The 19,431-nt window shown below is 66.7% G+C and overlaps 1 protein-coding gene across 3 annotated transcripts; it reads right to left on the bottom strand.

Moving 5' to 3' along the window:
• Nucleotides 1–1,390: 1,390 nt before the first annotated feature.
• On the bottom strand, nucleotides 1,391–12,526 carry TARBP2 (TARBP2 subunit of RISC loading complex). 3 transcript variants are annotated; one of them, XM_063359064.1, is made up of 9 exons: nucleotides 12,406–12,489; nucleotides 10,581–10,750; nucleotides 8,898–9,003; nucleotides 7,137–7,220; nucleotides 6,849–6,921; nucleotides 4,477–4,594; nucleotides 4,237–4,364; nucleotides 2,139–2,328; nucleotides 1,391–1,977 (listed from the first exon to the last, which is right to left on the bottom strand). In XM_063359064.1, exons 1-9 carry the CDS (start codon nucleotides 12,456–12,458, stop codon nucleotides 1,820–1,822), a joined length of 1,080 nt encoding a protein of 359 aa, XP_063215134.1. In that variant the 5' UTR covers nucleotides 12,459–12,489; the 3' UTR covers nucleotides 1,391–1,819. The 3 variants fall into 3 exon arrangements, with proteins under 3 accessions (XP_063215134.1, XP_063215133.1, XP_063215135.1); XM_063359063.1 differs by having other exon boundaries at nucleotides 1,394–1,977; nucleotides 10,581–10,762; nucleotides 12,406–12,526; XM_063359065.1 differs by lacking the exon at nucleotides 7,137–7,220 and having other exon boundaries at nucleotides 1,394–1,977; nucleotides 10,581–10,762; nucleotides 12,406–12,526.
• Between the last annotated feature and the right edge of the window lie 6,905 nt (nucleotides 12,527–19,431).

Raw genomic sequence — 19,431 nt, 5'->3', positions numbered from 1 at the left:
GGGCCGGGATCGATCCCCGCCATCTCCCGCTCCCCCGGGACCCCCCCGGCGGCCCGGCCCTGCTATAAGAGGCGGCGGCGGCGGCGGGGGCGACGGCGGGGGCCATGGCGGGGCGACGGCTGCTGCTGCTGCTGCTGGCGCTGGCCGGGACCCTCCGCGCCGCCCGCTGCTGCCCCAGAGCCCCCGGTACCGGCCCCGACCCCGACCCCGGCTCGGCCCCGGTGAGCCCCGCTCCGCGCCGTCGGGGCGGGATGCGCCGGGGCCGGGGCTGGGGGGGGGAGACGCTTCTCGGGGTTGGGGGGTGGTTGGGGGGCGCCCCCGGGCCCGGGGCTGCCGTGACACTCCCCTCCCCCCCCCCACCCCCGACCCTTCCACAGGCCGCCGCCCCCCCGGGGCCGCCCCCCCCGGCCGCCGCCGCCGCCGCCCTGGGCGCGCTGCTCCGGTCCCTGCAGCGCCGCGGCCCCGGGTCCCCCCTCCAGCCGCAGAGGTGAGCGGGGCCGGGGGGCACCGGGGGGCGGGGCTGGGGACACCGGGGGGCACCGGGGCCGGGGAGGGACCGGGGTGTTCGGGGACACCGGGGGTGGGGGGGTGGGGAAGGGGCCGGGAGTTCGGGGACACCCAAAGGCGGGGAAGGACTCGGGTGTTTGGGGGCAACCAAAGGGGACGAGCGGGTGGCCTGGCCAGTGCCGGGATGGGTGTCCCCCATTCGTGTCCGTCTGTCCCCATTCGTGTCCGTCTGTCCCCACCCGTCCCGTGTCTGTCCATGTCCCTCAGTCCATTCCCATCCCTCCGTCTGTCCCCCTGTCCCCACCCGTCCACGGCACTCTGTCCCCTTCCAGCCGTCTGTCCTCACTCACCCGCGTCTGTCTGTCCCTGTCCATTTGTCCATCCTTTCCCGTCCCTCCGGATCCCCCGTCCCTGTCCCCTTCCGTCCCTCTGCGTCCCCTTTTGTCCCTCTGTCCCCATCCATCCGTGTCTGTGCATCCTTGTCCCTCCCCGTCCGTCCCTCCCGGCCGGGGGGTGTCAGCGGTGCCGGTGTCCCCGCGGCAGGTTGGGGCGGGGGCCGCAGGGGGGGTCCCAGGCCCGGCTCAGCCCCCGCAGCTGGGACCCTCCGTCCGCCCCGTTCTGGACCATGGCGACGCCGCAGCGCTTCGGCCGCCGCCGCTGAGCGTCCGTCCGTCCGTCCGTCTGTCTGTCCCCGGAGCCGTCTGTCTGCAGAGCCGTCCCCGAGCCCGTCCGTCCGCGGGTCCATCCGTCACCAATAAACTGGTGCCACCCAGACACTGGCTCTGGTTTCGTCCCTTGGGGACACAGAGGGGACACCTGCCCCCTTTCTGCCCCACAACTGCCCCCCAAGTGCCCCTCGGCCTCCCCCCAAAAGCACACCGACGCCGGGAGTTTACAAACCCCCCCAGCTTTATTCCCAGGGGCTGGTTGGCGCCTGGGGACCCTCCTCGCCCCCGGCGGGGTGGGGGGCCACGACGGAGGGTGCCCCCAGGCCCTGAGGTCTGTCCAGGCTCCGTCTGGGGGGGGGGGCCGTGTGTCCGTCCGTCCGTCCGTCCGTCCGTCCATCCATCCGTCAGCAGGTCCGGGGCCCACAGGGTGCGTCAGTGGGGCCGGGTGTCCAGCTGAGTGTCCGTGGGGTGGGGGCCGGGTGCCCACCGGTGGGTGCAGGCATCCCCGCCCCGCCCCACCTCGAGGTCCGTGTGGGGGGCGGGGGAGTCCAAGGGTCCGTCTGTGGGTCTGTCGGCGCGTCCGTGGGTCCGTCCGGGTGTGTGTGGGGGGGGCGTGTGTGTGTGGGGGGTGTAAGGGGGGGGTGTCACTTGCCCCCCGCCATGATGCGGAGGTACTGGAGGGCGTTGCGGGCGGCCTGGGAGCGGGCGCCGTCGCGGGAGGGGGCCGCGCCGTGGCACACGGTGGCCGGCTGCGTCGACAGCTCCACCAGGCACTGGTGCAACCCGCTGAGGCTCAAGGCATCTGGGGACAGCGCGGGGCGGGGGACACGGGGACAGGCCACCGTCAGTCACCCAGGACCCCCCCTTCACCCCCAAAACCCCACCCCTGGAGCCCGGAGCCCGGGGCTGGGGCGGCCATGGGGGTGCTCAGGGAGAGGAGAGGGGGGGGCCACACGCGCTCACCGATGTCGAGGTAGCTGATGGCGAAGCTCTGCTCCTCGGAGAGCTCCTGCAGGAGGGCGCAGGCCCCCGCGCCCATGGGTGCCAGCGGGTGACTCCGCAGCTGCACGATCTTCTCGCCCGCCGAGTTGCGCAGGGAGTCCCAGGTGCAGCCGGGGGCTCGGCCCCGCAGCCCCTCCAGCCTGGGGCCCGCCTGCGGGGACAGGGCGCTCGGGGACCGTCCCCAACCACCACCACCACCCCCCCCCCCACCCTGCGGGGACCACCCCGACCCCCACCACGGGGACACGGCGACCACCCGGACACCCCCCACCCCCGCCTCCATGGGGATAGGGGGTCCCCCCGCATGGGGATACGGGGGCTCAGGGACCACCCGCAGTCCCACGCAGGGACACCCAAGGGACATGGGGGCTCGGGGACCCTCTGAACCCCCCCCACGGGGACACAGGGGGTCATGAACTGAGGGGACCCCCCAGACAGGGACACCCGTGGGGGCTCGGGGACCCTCTGAACCCCCCCGTGGGGACACAGGGGCTCAGGAACTGAGGGGACCCCCCAGACAGGGACACCCATGGGGGCTCGGGGACCCTCTGAACCCCCCCCCATGGGGACACAGGGGCTCAGGAACTGAGGGGACCCCCCAGACAGGGACACCCATGGGGGCTCGGGGACCGTCTGAACCCCCCCCCATGGGGACACAGGGGCTCAGGAACTGAGGGGACCCCCCAGACGGGGACACCCGTGGGGGCTCGGGGACCCTCTGAACCCCCCCCCATGGGGACACAGGGGCTCAGGAACAGAGGGGACCCCCCAGATGGGGACACCCATGGGGGCTCGGGGACCACCGGGACCCCCCGTGCGGGGACACCCTTGAGGGACAGGGGCTCAGGAGCCAAAGGGACCCTCCGTGGGGACACCCTGGGGACACGGCAGCTCAGACACCGCCAGGACCCCCGTATGGGGACACCCTGGGGACTTGGGGGCCACACCAGGAATGTGGGGGCTGTTGGGACCCCCCACAGGGTACCCCAGGGGACATGGGGGGGCTTGGGGACTGCAGGACGCCCCCCCTGTTTCAGGGACCTTCCGTGGGGACAACACGCACCCACCCAAGGACCCTAAATCCAGAGGGTTCCCCCCACTCAGGGAGGACCTGGGGGTCCCTTGGGTGTCCCCCTGCCCTACTGCCCCCCGACTTCAATCTCTGGGGGGCCATAAGCCCTGGAATAGGGGGTACAGAGGTGCCCGTGTCCCCCATTGACCCCTCGGCGTGGCCTCGGGATGCCCATGGGTCCCCCCCATTAACCTCTTGGGGTGGCTTCGGGGGGCTGCTGTCCCCCGTTAGCCCTCAGGGTGGCCATGGGGTGCCCGTGTCCCCCCGTTACCCCCCCGGGGTGCCTGCGTCCCCCCCCGTCAGCCCTTCAGGGTGGCCATGGGGTGCCCGTGTCCCCCCGTTACCTCCTCGGGGTGCCCGTGTCCCTCCCGTTAACCCCTTGGGGTGCCCATGTCCCCCCCCGTCAGCCCCTCAGGGTGGTCAGGGGGTGCCCGTGTCCCCCTGTTACCCCTCCGGGGTGCCTGTGTCCCCCCGGTTAGCACCTCAGGGTGGCCTCAGGGTGCCCGTGTCCCCCCCATTAACCCCTTGGGGTGCCCGTGTCCCCCGCCATTAGCCCCTCAGGGTGGCCATGGGGTGCCCGTGTCCCCCCGTTACCCTCCCGGTGTGCCTGTGTCCCCCCCCGTCAGCCCCTCAGGGTGGCCATGGGGTGCCCGTGTCCCCCCATTACCCCCTCGGGGCGCCCCTGTCCCCCCCCGTTAACTCCTCAGGGTGCCCGTGTCCCCCCCCATTAACCCCCCAGGGTGCCCATGTGCCCCCCTGTTAGCCCCTCAGGGTGCCCGTGTCCCCCCATTACCCCCCCAGGGTGCCCGTGTCCCCCCCATTAACTCCTCAGGGTGCCCATGTGCCCCCCCATCAGCCCCTCAGGGTGGCCATAGGGTGCCCGTGTCCCCCCGTTACCCCCCCGGGGTGCCTGTGTCCCCCCCCATCAGCCCCTCAGGGTGGCCGTGGGGTGCCCGTGTCCCCCCGTTCCCCCCCCCGGGGGGGTACCATGGAGAACTGGTCCTCCTCCACCTCGGCCTCGCTGCCCTCCCGCGGCTCCATGGGGACGTTGTGGATCCGCACCAGCATCTTGGCGGCTGCGTTGCGCTTCGCCAGCTTCTTGGAGGTGCCGCTGCCTGTGAGGAGGGGACAAGGGACACCGAGGTGAGCCTGGCACCCTGCTCTCCGTGTGTGTGTGTGTGTCCCCACACTTTGCCCCCCCCCCAACCCCCCCCCCAGGCCCCGTACCGATCTCCACGAAGCGTTCCACGCGGCAGGTCATGGTGAACTCCTTGCGATGCGCCGGCCCCGACTCCTGCGTCACCGTGTACTCGGGCAGGCGCCAGCCCTTCTGCACCACCAGCTCCTGGCCGGGGGGGGGCAAAAATTGGGGGGGGGGTGTGTCTGAGGAGGGCAGGGCCACCGGCACCCCCCAAAATAGGGAGAGCTGCCCCCAGAAAGGAGCTGCCGGCCCTGAAACGGGCACTGCGGACCCCAGATGGGCAGAGCCAGCCCCAAAACGGGGATAACTGTCCCCAAAATGGGGATAACCGTCCCCAAAATGGGGATAACCGTCCCCAAAATGGGGATAAACAGCCCGAAATAGGGATAGCTGTCCCCCAAATGGGGATAACTGTCCCCAAAACGGGGATAAACGGCCCCAAAATGGAGATAAACAGCCCGAAATAGGGATAACTGTCCCCAGAACAAGGATAACCGTCCCCAAAATGGGAAGAAATATCACCAAAACGGGGATTGCTATCCCCAGAACAGGGATAAGGATCCACAAAATGGGGATAAACATCCTGAAATAGGGATAACTGTCCCCAAAAGGGGGATAAATATCCCCAAAAGAGGGATAACCATCCCCAAAATGGGGATAAACATCCCGAAATAGGGATAACTGTCCCCAAAATGGGGATAAATATCCCCAAAAGAGGGATAACCATCCCCAAAATGGGGATAAACATCCCGAAATAGGGATAACTGTCCCCAAAATGGGGATAAATATCCCCAAAAGAGGGATAACCATCCCCAAAATGGGGATAAACATCCCGAAATAGGGATAACTGTCCCCAGAACAGGGATAACCGTCCCCAAAATGGGAATAAATATCACCAAAACGGGGATTGCTATCCCCAAAACAGGGATAAGGATCCACAAAATGGGGATAAACATCCTGAAATAGGGATAACTGTCCCCAAAATGGGGATAAATATCCCCAAAACGGGGATAACTGTCCCCAAAACAGGGATAACCGTCCCCAAAATGGGGATAAACATCCCGAAATAGGGATAACTGTCCCCAGAACGGGGATAACCATCCCCAAAATGGGAATAAATATCACCAAAACAGGGATAACTATCCCCAAAACAGGGATAAGGATCCACAAAATGGGGATAAACATCCTGAAATAGGGATAACTGTCCCCAAAATGGGGATAAATATCCCCAAAATGGGGATAACTGTCCCCAGAACAGGGATAACTGTCCCCAAAATGGGGATAAACATCCCGAAATAGGGATAACTATCCCCAAAACAGGGATAAGGATCCACAAAATGGGGATAAACATCCTGAAATAGGGATAACTGTCCCCAAAATGGGGATAAATATCCCCCCAAAACAGGGATAACCATCCCCAAAATGGGGATAACTGTCCCCAGAACAGGGATAACCGTCCCCAAAATGGGAATAAATATCACCAGAACAGGGATAAATATTCCCAAAATGCGGATAACTGTCCTCAAAACAGGGATAACCATCCCCAAAATGGGGATAAACATCCCGAAATAGGGATAACTGTCCCCAGAACAGGGATAACTGTCCCCGAAATGGGGATAACTGTCCCCAAAACAGGGATAACTGTCCCCAAAATGGGTCCACTGTCCCCAAAACAGGGATAACCATCTGCAAAATGAGGACAGATATCCCCTAAATGGGATAACCGTCCCCAAAACGGGGATAACTGTCCCCAAAATGTGGATAAACATCCTGAAATAGGGATAACTGTCCCCAAACCAGGGAAAACTATCCGCAAAATGGGGATAAATATCCTCAAAATGGAGATAACCATCCACAAAACGGGAATAAATATCCCCCAAATGGGGATAAACATCCCCGCAATAGGGATCACTGTCCCCAGAACAGGGATAACCGTCCCCAAAATGGGGATAAATATTCCCAAAACAGGGATAACCATCCCCCCAAACAGGGATAATCATCCCTGAAATGGGTCCGCTGTCCCCAAAACAGGGATAAACATCCCCGAAATGGGGATAACTGTCCCCAAAACAGGGATAACCGTCCCCAAAACAGGGATAACCGTCCCGAAATAGGGATCACTGTCCCCAGAACAGGGATAACCGTCCCCAAAATGGGGATAAATATTCCCAAAACAGGGATAACCGTCCCCCCAAACAGGGATAATCATCCCTGAAATGGGTCCACTGTCCCCAAAGGTCACCGTCACCCCCAAAATGGGTAAGGTCACCCCCAAAGCTGCATGCCCCCCCCGCCACCCCCCCGGTAGGGATGCCCCCCCCCGCCCAAAACTGCACCGGGGCTGGGGGGGGGACGGACAGACGTGTCCCCATTTGTCCCAGCCCATGGTGTCACCCACCTGCAGAGCCCCCACGGGGTTACACTCCGACTGGGGGGGGGACACGGGCGTCTTCATCTCCAGGGGGGTGCCCCTGTGTGGGGCAGAGGGGCACGGCATCAGGGGGGGGCACGGTGACAGAGTGGGGGGGGGCCCACGGCAGGACCCCTGGGTTGGGGGGCTGGGGGAAGGGGGGGGGAGGCGGGGAAGTGTAATGGGGTGTCAGGATCTGGGGGGTTTCGGGGGGGGGGGGATGGGTGCCCCCCCACCGGCCCAGCCCCAGCACCTGGGTGCCCCCCACCCCGTTACCTGGGCGAGGGTGGGGGCACGGCGGGTGCCGGGGGGGCGGCCGTGGGGCTGAGCTCAGCCGGGGGCTCTGGGGGGAAAGGAGAGCTTGGGGATAAAAGGTGAGACGTTAACGCCCGAGCCGGCCCCCCCCCGGCACCTCCTCCCTGCCCCCCCCTGCCCCCGGCACCCCCAGACCCCCCAACCCCCCCCCCAGGCACCGCCAATTCCCTTGGGACCCCCAGACCCCCTGGTATTCCCACACCCCCCCCCAGTTCCCTTGGGACCCCCAGACCCCCTGGTATTCCCACACACCCCCCCAGTTCCCTTGGGACCCCCAGACCCCTGGTATTCCCAAACCCCCCCGGCACACCCAATTCCCTTGGGACCCCCTGGTATTCCCAACCCCCCCCCAACTCCCTTGGGACCCCCAGACCCCCTGGTATTCCCACATCCCCCCCAGGCACCCCCAATTCCCTTGGGACCCCCAGACCCCCTGGTATTCCCAACAGCCCCCCCCAATTCCCTTGGGACCCCCAGATCCACCCAACTCCCTTGGGACCCCCAGACCCCCTGGTATTCCCAGATCCTCCCCGGCACCCCCGATTCCCTTGGGACCCCCAGACCCCTGGTATTCCCAACCCCCCCCCCAGCACCCCCAATTCCCTTGGGACCCCCAGATCCCCCCAATTCCCTTGGGACCCCCAGACCCCCTGGTAATCCCAACCCCCCCCAGATCCCTGCAATTCCCTTGGGACTCCCAGACCCCCAGTATTCCCACCCCCCCCCCAGCACCCCCAATTCCCTTGGGACCCCCGATCCCCCCAATTCCCTTGGGACCCCCAGACCCCCTGGTAATCCCAACCCCCCCCAGATCCCTGCAATTCCCTTGGGACTCCCAGACCCCCTGGTATTCCCAACAACCCCCCCCAATTCCCTTGGGACCCCCAGATCCACCCAATTCCCTTGGGACCCCCAGACCCCCTGGTATTCCCAGATCCTCCCCGGCACCCCCAATTCCCTTGGGACCCCCTCGTATTCCCAAATCCCCCCAGGCACCCCCAATTCCCTTGGGACCCCCAGACCCCCTGGTATTCCCAAACCCCCCCCAATTCCCTTGGGACCCCCAGACCCCGTGGTATTCCCAACCCCCCCCCAAGATCCCTGCAATTCCCTTGGGACCCCCAGTATTCCCAACCCCCCCCCCAGCACCCCCAATTCCCTTGGGACCCCCAGATCCCCCCAATTCCCTTGGGACTCCCAGACCCGCAGTATTCCCAACCCCCCCCCCAGCACCCCCAATTCCCTTGGGACCCCCAGACCCCCTGGTATTCCCAACACCCCCCCCCAATTCCCTTGGGACCCCCAGATCCACCCAATTCCCTTGGGACCCCCAGACCCCGTGGTATTCCCAGATCCTCCCCGGCACCCCCAATTCCCTTGGGACCCCCTGGTATTCCCAACCCCCCCGCAACATCCCCAATCACCTCGGCTACCCCCAAACTCCCCCGGGTGCCCTCAACCCCCCGCAGACCCCCCCGAACCCCCCAAGCCTGTACCCCTGGGGCACTCCCAACCCCCTGGGTACCCCCAAACTGCCTGCCCACCCCCCCTCCAGCCCCCCGCCAGAGCACCCCAAACTCCCCCCAGCACCTCCTGGACACACCTCGGCGCCCTCCCCTGTGCATCCAGCACCCCCCGCACTCCCCCCCCCGCCAACCCCAGCTCCCTCCAACCCCACCCTGACCCCCCCCAGCACCCCGGGGACCCCGTCCCCCCCCTCACCTGGGCTCCTCGGGGGCGGTGGGCTCCAGCATGTCCCCCCCCTTGAGCAGTTTCAGGGCCACCTCTGCCGCTTTGTGCTTCGCCGCCTTCTTGCTGGGCCCCTGCCCTGGGGGAGACACCGGCTGAGCTGGGGGGGGGGACACACACACCTGGGGGGGCACCCCCCCAGACCCCTGGCAGACCCACGGGCCGTGGTTAGGGCTGCCGCAGCCCCGATGTTGGGGTTCTGGGGGATCCCTCTGACATAACCCGGGCAGTGGGGTGCCGGGGGGGGGGCCCCCAGTGTCCCAGGCATTGGGGATCCCGGGTGATTCCCCCCCCACCTCCCACCCCGAACCATTTTTTTGGGGGATCCCAAAGGATCCCTGAATGTTCATCACGATCCCAGGCGATCCCCCACCACAACCCACTTTTTGGGGTCCCAGAGGATCCCTGGGCATCCCAGGTATCGGGGGGGCAGGCGATCTCCCATCAGGACCCAATTTTGGGGGGTCCCGGGAGATCCCTATGTGTCCCAGGCATTGGAGTCCCAGGTGAGCCCCCACCACAAGCCACTTTTGGGGGTCTCGGCGATCCCCCGGCACCAGGATCCCAGGTGATCCCCCCCAGCACCCACTTTTTGGGGGTCCCAGGGCATCCCTGAGTGTCCCAGACATTGGAATCCCAGGCGATCCCCCCCAGCACCCACTTTTTGGGGGTCCCAGGGCATCCCTGAGTGTCCCAGGCATTGGGATCCCAGGTGATCCCCCCCCAGCACCCACTTTTTGGGGTGTCCAGAGATCCCTGAGTGTCCCAGACATCAGAGTCCCAGGTGATCCCCCCCCCAGCACCCACTTTTTGGGGGTCTCAGGGGATCCCCAGGCATCGGGATCCCAGGCAATCCCCCCCCAGCACCCACTTTTTGGGGTGTCCAGGGCATCCCTGAGTGTCCCAGACATTGGAATCCCAGGCGATCCCCCCCCAGCACCCACTTTTTGGGGGTCCCAGGGCATCCCTGAGTGTCCCAGACATCGGAATCCCAGGCGATCCCCCCCCAGCACCCACTTTTTGGGGGTCCCAGGGCATCCCTGAGTGTCCCAGACATTGGAATCCCAGGCGATCCCCCCCCAGCACCCACTTTTTGGGGTGTCCAGGGATCCCTGAGTGTCCCAGTCATCGGGATCCCAGGCGATCCCCGCCCAGCACCCACTTTTTGGGGGTCCCAGGGCATCCCTGAGTGTCCCAGACATTGGAATCCCAGGCGATCCCCCCCCAGCACCCACTTTTTGGGGGTCCCAGGGCATCCCTGAGTGTCCCAGACATTGGAATCCCAGTTGATCCCCCCCAGCACCCACTTTTTGGGGGTCCCAGGGCATCCCTGAGTGTCCCAGACATCAGAGTCCCAGGCGATCCCCCCCCCAGCACCCACTTTTTAGGGTTCCGTGGGGATTTCCCCCGCCACAACCCACTTTTAGGGACCACCCAGCACATCCCCACCACCCCGGGGACAATCCCCGTGTCCTCGCTGTCCCCAAAGTCACCCCCCCCCCCCAACCCCGCATCCCAGGCAGGTGAGATCCACCCCACGTCACCCTCTCCAGGCTGTCCCTTCCCTCACCCTCCCCGGCGCGGGGGGTTCCCCCCCCCGCGCCGGGGAGGGTGAGGGAGGGGACAGCCTGGAAATAGAGGGTGTCAGGGACCCACCGGTGCAGCTGATGTCCCCAACGGTGACACGGAAGGTGAAGTTGGGCTGGTGGGCTTGTCCCTCGGCCTTCAGGAGGTCGTAGCCGGGGGTCTTGCCTATGCGAGTGCCATATTCCTGCAGCAGGCTGATGGGCGTCTTCCCGGGGTTGGCGGCCAGCATCTGCTCCAGGCTGGGGACAGGGCTGTCACCAGCCCGAGCAGGGGTCAGAGGGGACCGGTGGGGGGGTTGGATTTGGAGTGGGGGGGGGAATGGGGTGGTGGGAGAGGCTGGCTCGTGGCGTGGGGACAGGGGTGGCATCACCTGGGAGCATTGGGATAGGGGGAAAGGGGTGGCACTACCGCTTGGCATGGGGACATGGGGACAAGGGTGGCATGGGGACATGGGGACAAGGGTGGCATGGCCACACAGCCTTAGGATACGGGGACAGGGATGGAGCCAACGCGCAGCACGGGGACACGGGGACAGGGGTGGCACTGCCATGCAGCAGGGCGACATGGGGACAGCAGTGGCACTGCCCCGTGGCATGGGGGCAGGGGTGGCACTGCCACACAGCACGGGGACATGGGTGGCACCGCCACTTGCCATGGGGACACAAGGACAGGGGTGGGGACAGGGATGGAGCCACCACACAGTACGAGGACAGGGGTGGCACTGCCATGTAGCAGGGGGACATGGGGACAGGGGTGGCACCACCATACAGTATGGGGACAGGAATGGAGCCACCACACAGCACGGGCACAGGGGTGACGCTGTCACACAGTATGGGGACAGGGGTGGCACTGCCCTGTAGCGGGGGAAGATGGGGATAGGGGTGGCACTGCCACACAGTATGGGGACACGGGGGGGACAGGGGTGGCACCACCACATGCCACGGGGACACAGGGACAGGGGTGGGGACAGGGACGGAGCCACCACACAGCATGGGGACAGGGGTGGCACTGCCATGTAGCAGGGGGACACGGGGACAGGGGTGGCACTGCCACACAGTATGGGGATGTGGGGACAGGGGTGGGGACAGGGATGGAGCCACCACACAGCATGGGGACAGGGGTGGCACCACCAAAAAGTCATGGGGACAGGGGTGGCACTGCCATGTAGCAGGGGGACACGGGGACAGGGGTGACACTGCCCCACAGTATGGGGACGTGGGGACAGGGGTGGCACCACCACATGCCATGGGGACATGGGGACAGGGGTGGGGACAGGGATGGAGCCACCACACAGCATGGGGACAGGGGTGGCACCACCAAAAAGCCATGGGGACAGGGGTGGCACTGCCCCACAGTACGGGGACGTGGGGACAGGGGTGGCACCACCACATGCCACGGGGACAGGGGTGGCACTGCCATGTGCCATGGGGACACGGGGACCGGGATGGAGCCCCCCCCACACACAAACACACACAGCGTGGGGACACGGGGAGAGGGCTGGAGCCCCCAGGGAGCGTTGGGGACACGGTCAGAGAGGTGGCACCACCACGTGGCGTGGGGACAGGGGTGGCCCTGCCACTTGCCACGGGGACAGGGATGGAGCCCCCCCCACCCCCACCCCCGGCATGGGGACAGGGGTGGCACCGCCACACGGGCACAAGCCTTTAGCCCCCCCCGCCCCTCACGGTCCCCTGGCGACCGAGAGGGCCAGGCCCGAAGGCCTGGAGTAGGCCCCAACCCTGGTGTGGGGGGGGATAACCCCGATTTGAGGGGGGCGTCTCCCAGTTTGGGGTGGGTCTCCCGGTTGGGGGGGGGGGGGTGTCTCGCGGTAAAGGGAGGGGGGGTTATGCCGGTAAGGGAAAGTTGGGGGGGGGGGGGGGAGTGTCTCCGGTACCTGGGGAAGCCGCCGCTCCGCCTGGCCCCGCCGCCCGCCCCCTCCTCGCTCATCCCCGCCGCGCTCCGTCCCGCCGCCCGCGCCGCCAGGGGGCGCCCGCTGCGCGCCCCCCCCGCCCCCGCCGCGGGGGATGATGGGAAACGGAGGGGCGCCGCGGGGGGTTGTGGGAAGCGTAGTCCGCCGGGGGGGGGAGCGGCAGCGGAAGCTGCCGCTCCCCCCCCCCGGCGGACTACGCTTCCCACAACCCCCCGCGCAGAGGGAATGCTGGGAAGGTGGAGGACTCCCCCCCCCCCCCGGGGCGGGGCTGAGGGGGATCTGCTGCGGGGGTGGGGGGAGGGATGGAGGGGGACGGTGGGGCCAGGGTGGGAGGGGGAGAGAGGGACGGGGTGGGGGGACAGGGATGGAGAGGGGTCAGTGGATGGGGACAATGGGGACGGGTAGGATGGGATGGGGACAGATGGACGGGGGGGGGACAGGGATGGACGCAGGCCAGTGGATGGGGACAATGGGGACAGGGTGGGACGGGGACAGGCGGACGGGGGGGGGGGACAGGGATGGACAGGGGTCAAAGGAGAGGGACAATGGGGACAGACAAGGTAGGACAGGGACAGATAGACAGGATGGGGCAGGGACCAGCCAGGGTTGGTGGATGGGGACAATGGGGACAGGCAGGGTGGGACAGATGGCCAGGGGTGGACAGTCGGCATGGGACAGGGACAGGAAGGATGGGACAGGGACAGACAGACAGGTGGGACAGGGATGGAGAGGGACCAGCCGGGGTTGCTGGATGGGGACAAATGGGGACAGGCAGGGCGGGATGGGGACAGATGGACAGGATGGGACAGGGATGGACACAGGTCAATGGATGGGGACAATGGGGACAGGCAGGGCGGGACAGGGATGGACAGCCGGGGACAGACAGCATGGGACAGGGATGGAGAGGGGTCGATGGGGACAGATGGGGTGGGACAGGGATGGAGAGGGGGTGGATGGATGGGGACCGTGGGGACAGACAGGGTAGGACAGGGACAGATGGACAGAGTGGGACAGGGACAGACAGATTTGGACAAGGACCAACGGGGCATGATCAGTGGGGACAGATGGGGTGGGCCAGGGATGGACGGGGACAGTGGGGACAGACGGGGTGGGATAAGGACGGACAGACAACGTGGGACAAGGACACAGGGGGACGATGGGGACAGGCAGGGTGGGACAGGGACAGAGAGGGGTCCATGGATGGGGACGATGGGGACAGGCAGGGTGGGACAGGGATGGACGGGGACAGTGGGGACAGATGGGGTGGGATAAGGACGGACAGACAACGTGGGACAAGGACACAGGGGGACGATGGGGACAGGCAGGGTGGGACAGGGATGGACGGGGACAGTGGGGACAGGCAGGGTGGGACAGGGGCAGATGGGGACCGATGGACAGGGGACAGTGGGGACAGCAGGGGTGTGATGGGACAGACGGACGGGGAGGGACAGACAGGGAGGGGGACGGACGGAGAGGCCGTGATGGGGACAGGCCAGCGGTGACAATGGTCGGACTGGGACCAGCTGGGACGGGCAGGGTGGGACAGGGACAGACAAGGGGCCATGGGGACAAACGGATGCCTGCACTGGGAGCAGACTGGGAGCACTGGGGACAGACTGGGAGCACTGGGAATAGGGGGGCACCTGGACTGGGAGCACTGGAGTCAGACTGGGGGCAGTGGGGACAGGGGGACACCCAGACTGGGAGCACTGGAAGCAAACTGGGAGCAGTGTGAATAGGGGGACAACCTGACTGGGAGCACTGGGAACGGACTGGGAGCACTGGGACAGGGGCACCGAGACTGGGAGCACTGGGGACAGAAGGACTCCCATACTGGGAGCACTGGGGTCAAGGACATCCATATTGGGACCACGAGGGTCAGAGAGACACCCAAACTGGAGCACTGGGGACAGACTGGGAGCACTGGGGACAGGGACAACTGGACTGGGAGCACTGCAAGCAAGCTGGAAGCACTGGGGACGGAATCACAGCCATACTGGGAGCACTGGGGACAGACTGGAAGCAGCGGAGACGGAATCACAGCCATACTGGGAGCACTGGGGTCAGACTGGAAGCAGCGGGGACAGAATCAGAGCCATACTGGGAGCACTGGGGACAGACTGGGAGCAGTGGGGACAGAAGCACATCCATACTGGGAGCACTGGGGACAGACTGGAAGCAGCGGGGACAGAATCAGAGCCATACTGGGAGCACTGGGGACAGACTGGGAGCAGTGGGGAAGAATCACAGCCATACTGGGAGCACTGGGGTCGGACTGGAAGCAGCGGGGACAGAATCACAGCCATACTGGGAGCACTGGGGTCGGACTGGAAGCAGCGGGGACAGAATCACAGCCATACTGGGAGCACTGGGGACAGACTGGGGGCACTGGGAATAGGGGGACACCTGGACTGGGAGCACTGGAGTCAGACTGGGAGCAGTGGGGACAGGGGGACACCCGGACTGGGAGCACTGAGGACAGACTGGGAGCACTGGGACAGGGACACCGAGACTAGGAGCACTGGGGACAGACTGAAAGTAGTGGGGACAGAAGCACATCCATACTGGGAGCACTGGGGACAGAATCACAGCCATACTGGGAGCACTGGGGACAGACTGGAAGCACTGGGCACAGAAGCACATCCATACTGGGAGCACTGGGGACAGAATCACAGCCATACTGGGAGCACTGGGGACAGACTGGAAGCAGCGGAGACGGAATCACAGCCATACTGGGAGCACTGGGGACAGACTGGGGGCACTGGGAATAGGGGGACACCTGGACTGGGAGCACTGGAGTCGGACTGGGAGCAGTGGGGACAGGGGGACACCCAGACTGGGAGCACTGAGGACAGACTGGGAGCACTGGGACAGGGACACCGAGACTGGGAGCACTGGGGACAGACTGGAAGCAGCGGGGACAGAAGCACAGCCATACTGGGAGCACTGGGGACAGACTGGAAGCACTGGGGACAGAAGCACAGCCATACTGGGAGCACTGGGGTCGGACTGGAAGCAGCGGGGACAGAATCACAGCCATACTGGGAGCACTGGGGACAGACTGGGGGCACTGGGAATAGGGGGACACCTGGACTGGGAGCACTGGAGTTGGACTGGGAGCAGTGGGGACAGGGGGACACCCGGACTGGGAGCACTGGGGACAGACTGGGAGCACTGGGACAGGGACACCGAGACTGGGAGCACTGGGGACAGACTGGAAGCAGCGGGGACAGAAGCACATCCATACTGGGAGCACTGGGGACAGAAGCACAGCCATACTGGGAGCACTGGGGTCGGACTGGAAGCAGCGGGGACAGAATCACAGCCATACTGGGAGCACTGGGACTGCACTGGAGCCCCCATGTGATGCCGGGGCCGGTGGGGGATACTGGGGAGGTCCCAGTCCCGGTGCTGGGGGGGTCCCGGTGGCACTGGGGGGGTCCCGGTCCTGCTCCTGGGGGGTCCCAGTATGATTTGGGGTCCCAGTGTCGGTGCTGGTCTAGGGGTCCCCGTGCTGGTATTGGGGTCCTGGTACTGGGGTCCCAGTGCTGGTGGTCCCAGTGCCGCTATAGGGGTCCCAGTGCCACTATAGGGGTCCCAGTGCCGGTGGTCTCGGGTGCCAGTATAGGGGTCCCCATGCCAGTATAGGGGTGCCAGTGCTGGTGGTCCCAGTGCCGCTATAGGGGTCCCGGTGCCGCTATAGGGGTCCTGGTGCTGGTGGTCCCAGTGCCGGTGGTCTTGGGTGCCAGTATAGGGGTCCCCATGCCAGTATAGGGGTCCTGGTACTGGTGGTCCCAGTGCCGCTATAGGGGTCCCAGTGCCATTATAGGGGTGCTGGTGCCAGTATCTGGGTGCCGGTGCTGGTATTGGGGTCCCGGTGCCGCTATAGGTGTCCCAGTGCTGGTGGTCTCAGGTGCCAGTATAGGGGTCCCCATGCCAGTATAGGGGTGCTGGTGCTGGTGGTCCCAGTGCCGCTATAGGTGTCCCAGTGCCGGTGGTCTCGGGTGCCAGTATAGGGGTCCCCATGCCAGTATAGGGGTGCCGGTGCTGGTGGTCCCAGTGCCGCTATAGGGGTCCCAGTGCCATTATAGGGGTGCTGGTGGTCCTGGGTGCTGGTATAGGGGTCCCGGTGCCGGTGGTCCCAGTACAGGGGTCCCCAGTGCCAGTGGTCCCAGTGCCAGTATAGGGGTCCCGGTGCTGGTATAGGGGTGCCGGTGGTCCCAGTGCCGGTGGTCCTGGTGGCGGTATAGGGGTCCTGGTCCTGGTGGTCCCAGTGCCATTATAGGGGCGCTGGTGCCAGTATCTGGGTGCTGGTACCAGTATTGGGGTCCCAGTGCCGCTATAGGGGTCCCAGTGCTGGTGGTCTCAGGTGCCAGTATAGGGGTCCCCATGCCAGTATAGGGGTGCTGGTGCTGGTGGTCCCAGTGCCGCTATAGGGGTCCCGGTGCCGCTATAGGGGTCCTGGTGCTGGTGGTCCCAGTGCCGGTGGTCTTGGGTGCCAGTATAGGGGTCCCCATGCCAGTATAGGGGTCCTGGTACTGGTGGTCCCGGTGCCGCTATAGGGGTCCCAGTGCCATTATAGGGGTGCTGGTGCCAGTATCTGGGTGCCGGTGCTGGTATTGGGGTCCCAGTGCCGCTATAGGTGTCCCAGTGCCGATGGTCTCGGGTGCCAGTATAGGGGTCCCCATGCCAGTATAGGGGTCCTGGTGCTGGTGGTCCCAGTGCCGCTATAGGGGTCCCAGTGCCATTATAGGGGCGCTGGTGCCAGTATCTGGGTGCTGGTACCGGTATTGGGGTCCCAGTGCCGCTATAGGGGTCCCAGTGCTGGTGGTCTCAGGTGCCAGTATAGGGGTCCCCATGCCAGTATAGGGGTGCTGGTGCTGGTGGTCCCAGTGCCGCTATAGGTGTCCCAGTGCCGGTGGTCTCGGGTGCCAGTATAGGGGTCCCCATGCCAGTATAGGGGTGCCGGTGCTGGTGGTCCCAGTGCCGCTATAGGGGTCCCAGTGCCATTATAGGGGTGCTGGTGGTCCTGGGTGCTGGTATAGGGGTCCCGGTGCCGGTGGTCCCAGTACAGGGGTCCCCAGTGCCAGTGGTCCCAGTGCCAGTATAGGGGTCCCGGTGCTGGTATAGGGGTGCTGGTGGTCCCAGTGCCGGTGGTCCTGGTGGCGGTATAGGGGTCCTGGTCCTGGTGGTCCCAGTGCCATTATAGGGGCGCTGGTGCCAGTATCTGGGTGCTGGTACCAGTATTGGGGTCCCAGTGCCGCTATAGGGGTCCCAGTGCTGGTGGTCTCAGGTGCCAGTATAGGGGTCCCCATGCCAGTATAGGGGTGCTGGTGCTGGTGGTCCCAGTGCCGCTATAGGGGTCCCGGTGCCATTATAGGGGTGCTGGTGGTCCTGGGTGCTGGTATAGGGGTCCCGGTGCCGGTGGTCCCAGTACAGGGGTCCCCAGTGCCAGTGGTCCCAGTGCCAGTATAGGGGTGCCAGCGCCGGTATAGGGGTGCCGGTGGTCCCAGTGCCGGTGGTCCCGGTGGCAGTATAGGGGTCCCGGTGGCAGTATAGGGGTGCCGGTGGTCCCGGTCCCGGGGTCCCAGTGCCGGTGCTGGTCCCGGGGTGCCGGTGGGGGGGTGCCGGTGCTTGTATCGGGGTCCCGGTGCCGGGAGTGATGCCGGTAGGGGGATGCCGGTGCCGCTGGTCCCCGGTGCCAGTCCAGGGGTCCTGACACCGGTCCCGGGGTGCCGGTGTGGGGGTGCTGGTGCCGGTAGAGGGGTCCCGGTGCGGGGGGTGATGCCGGCGGAGGTTGCCGGTCCCGTGGGTGATGCCGGTGCTGGGGTGCGGGGGGTGATGCCGGGGGTGCTGGTGCCGGGGGTGATGTCGGTAGTCGCAGTGCCGGGGGGGTGCCGGTGCCGGTGTGCGGGGGATGATGCCGGGGGTGATGCCGGTGGTCGCGGTGCCGGTGCGGGGGGTGATGCCGGTGCCGGTGCCGGTGTGCGGGGGGTGATGCAGGGGGTGATGCCGGTGGTCGCGGTGCCGGTGCGGGGGGTGATGCCGGTGCCGGTGCCGGGCTGCGGGGGGTGATGCCGGGGGGTGATGCCGGTGCCGGGGTGCGGGGGGTGATGCCGGGGGTGATGCCGGTGGTCGCGGTGCCGGCGGGCCCGGGGCGGGGCGGGGGGGGGGGGGGGGGGGGGCGGGGCCGCGCCGAGCGCCGGGCGGGGCCGTTCGGCGCCGCTCGCCCTGACCGCGGCACCGGCCCCGGTACCGGCCCCGCCCGCCCGGCCCCGGCCCAGCCCCGGCCCCGGCACCGGCCCCGGCACCCCCGGCATCACCCCCGGCACCCCCCCACCGGGCGCGGGGCACCGACCCCCCCAGGTACCGGCACCGGGCGGGGGGAGGCCCGGGGCGCGAGGGGGGGTGGGGGGGAGTGGGGGGCGGAGAACCGGGATGTGGAGTGGGGGGGGTAGGACCAGGGATGCGGCCGGGATGCGGGGGGGGGGGGGGGGGGGGGGGAAGAAGCGGGGGGGGGGGCACGTGCTCCCCTCCCCCACCCCCGCACGCCTGGGTCCCCGGTGGGGGGGGGCCGCACCCTCCCCTTCCCCCGCCCCCCCCCCCCCCCGGACGCCTGGGTCCCCCCCGGGGGGGTCTCGTTGCGGGGGGGGGGCAGGAGCGGCCTCTTGCACACGCGTGTGCCCCCCCAGCGCGTGTGTGCGCTCGTGCACACGTGTGACACCCCCCCCCTCGGTGAGGGACCGGCACCCCCCCCGCGCGCGTGGGGCCTTGCACACGCGTGTGCAAGGCGTGCAGGCCCCGTGCGTGCCCCCCCCCCCCGCACGTACACACACCCCCCCCCCCCGGCACGCTTGTGCATGGCCTTGCACACGCGTGTGCACACACACACACACCCCCCGCACGCGAGCGTGCCCACCCCCGCGAGGCGGTGCACCCCCTTGCACACGCGTGTGCACGCCCCTTGCACGCTTGTGGCCCCCCCCCCCG

Source organism: Chroicocephalus ridibundus, chromosome 24 (assembly GCF_963924245.1).
Source record: "Chroicocephalus ridibundus chromosome 24, bChrRid1.1, whole genome shotgun sequence".
Classification (NCBI taxonomy): Eukaryota; Metazoa; Chordata; class Aves; order Charadriiformes; family Laridae; genus Chroicocephalus; species Chroicocephalus ridibundus.
Note: the sequence above shows the minus strand (reverse complement) of the source record. Positions and strands in the feature narration are given on the sequence as shown.

What these genes read in the sequence shown, in the direction of transcription:
- TARBP2 (XM_063359063.1), bottom strand. Translation starts at nt 12,458, where the DNA reads ATGAGCGAGGAGGGGGCGGGCGGCGGGGCCAGGCGGAGCGGCGGCTTC. An exon ending in CGGAGCGGCGGCTTCCCCAG is followed by an intron (nt 10,763 to 12,405) that starts GTACCGGAGACA and finishes GGCTGGTGACAG; the next exon opens with CCCTGTCCCCAGCCTGGAGC. An exon ending in ACCGCCCCCGAGGAGCCCAG is followed by an intron (nt 7,221 to 8,897) that starts GTGAGGGGGGGG and finishes TTTATCCCCAAG; the next exon opens with CTCTCCTTTCCCCCCAGAGC.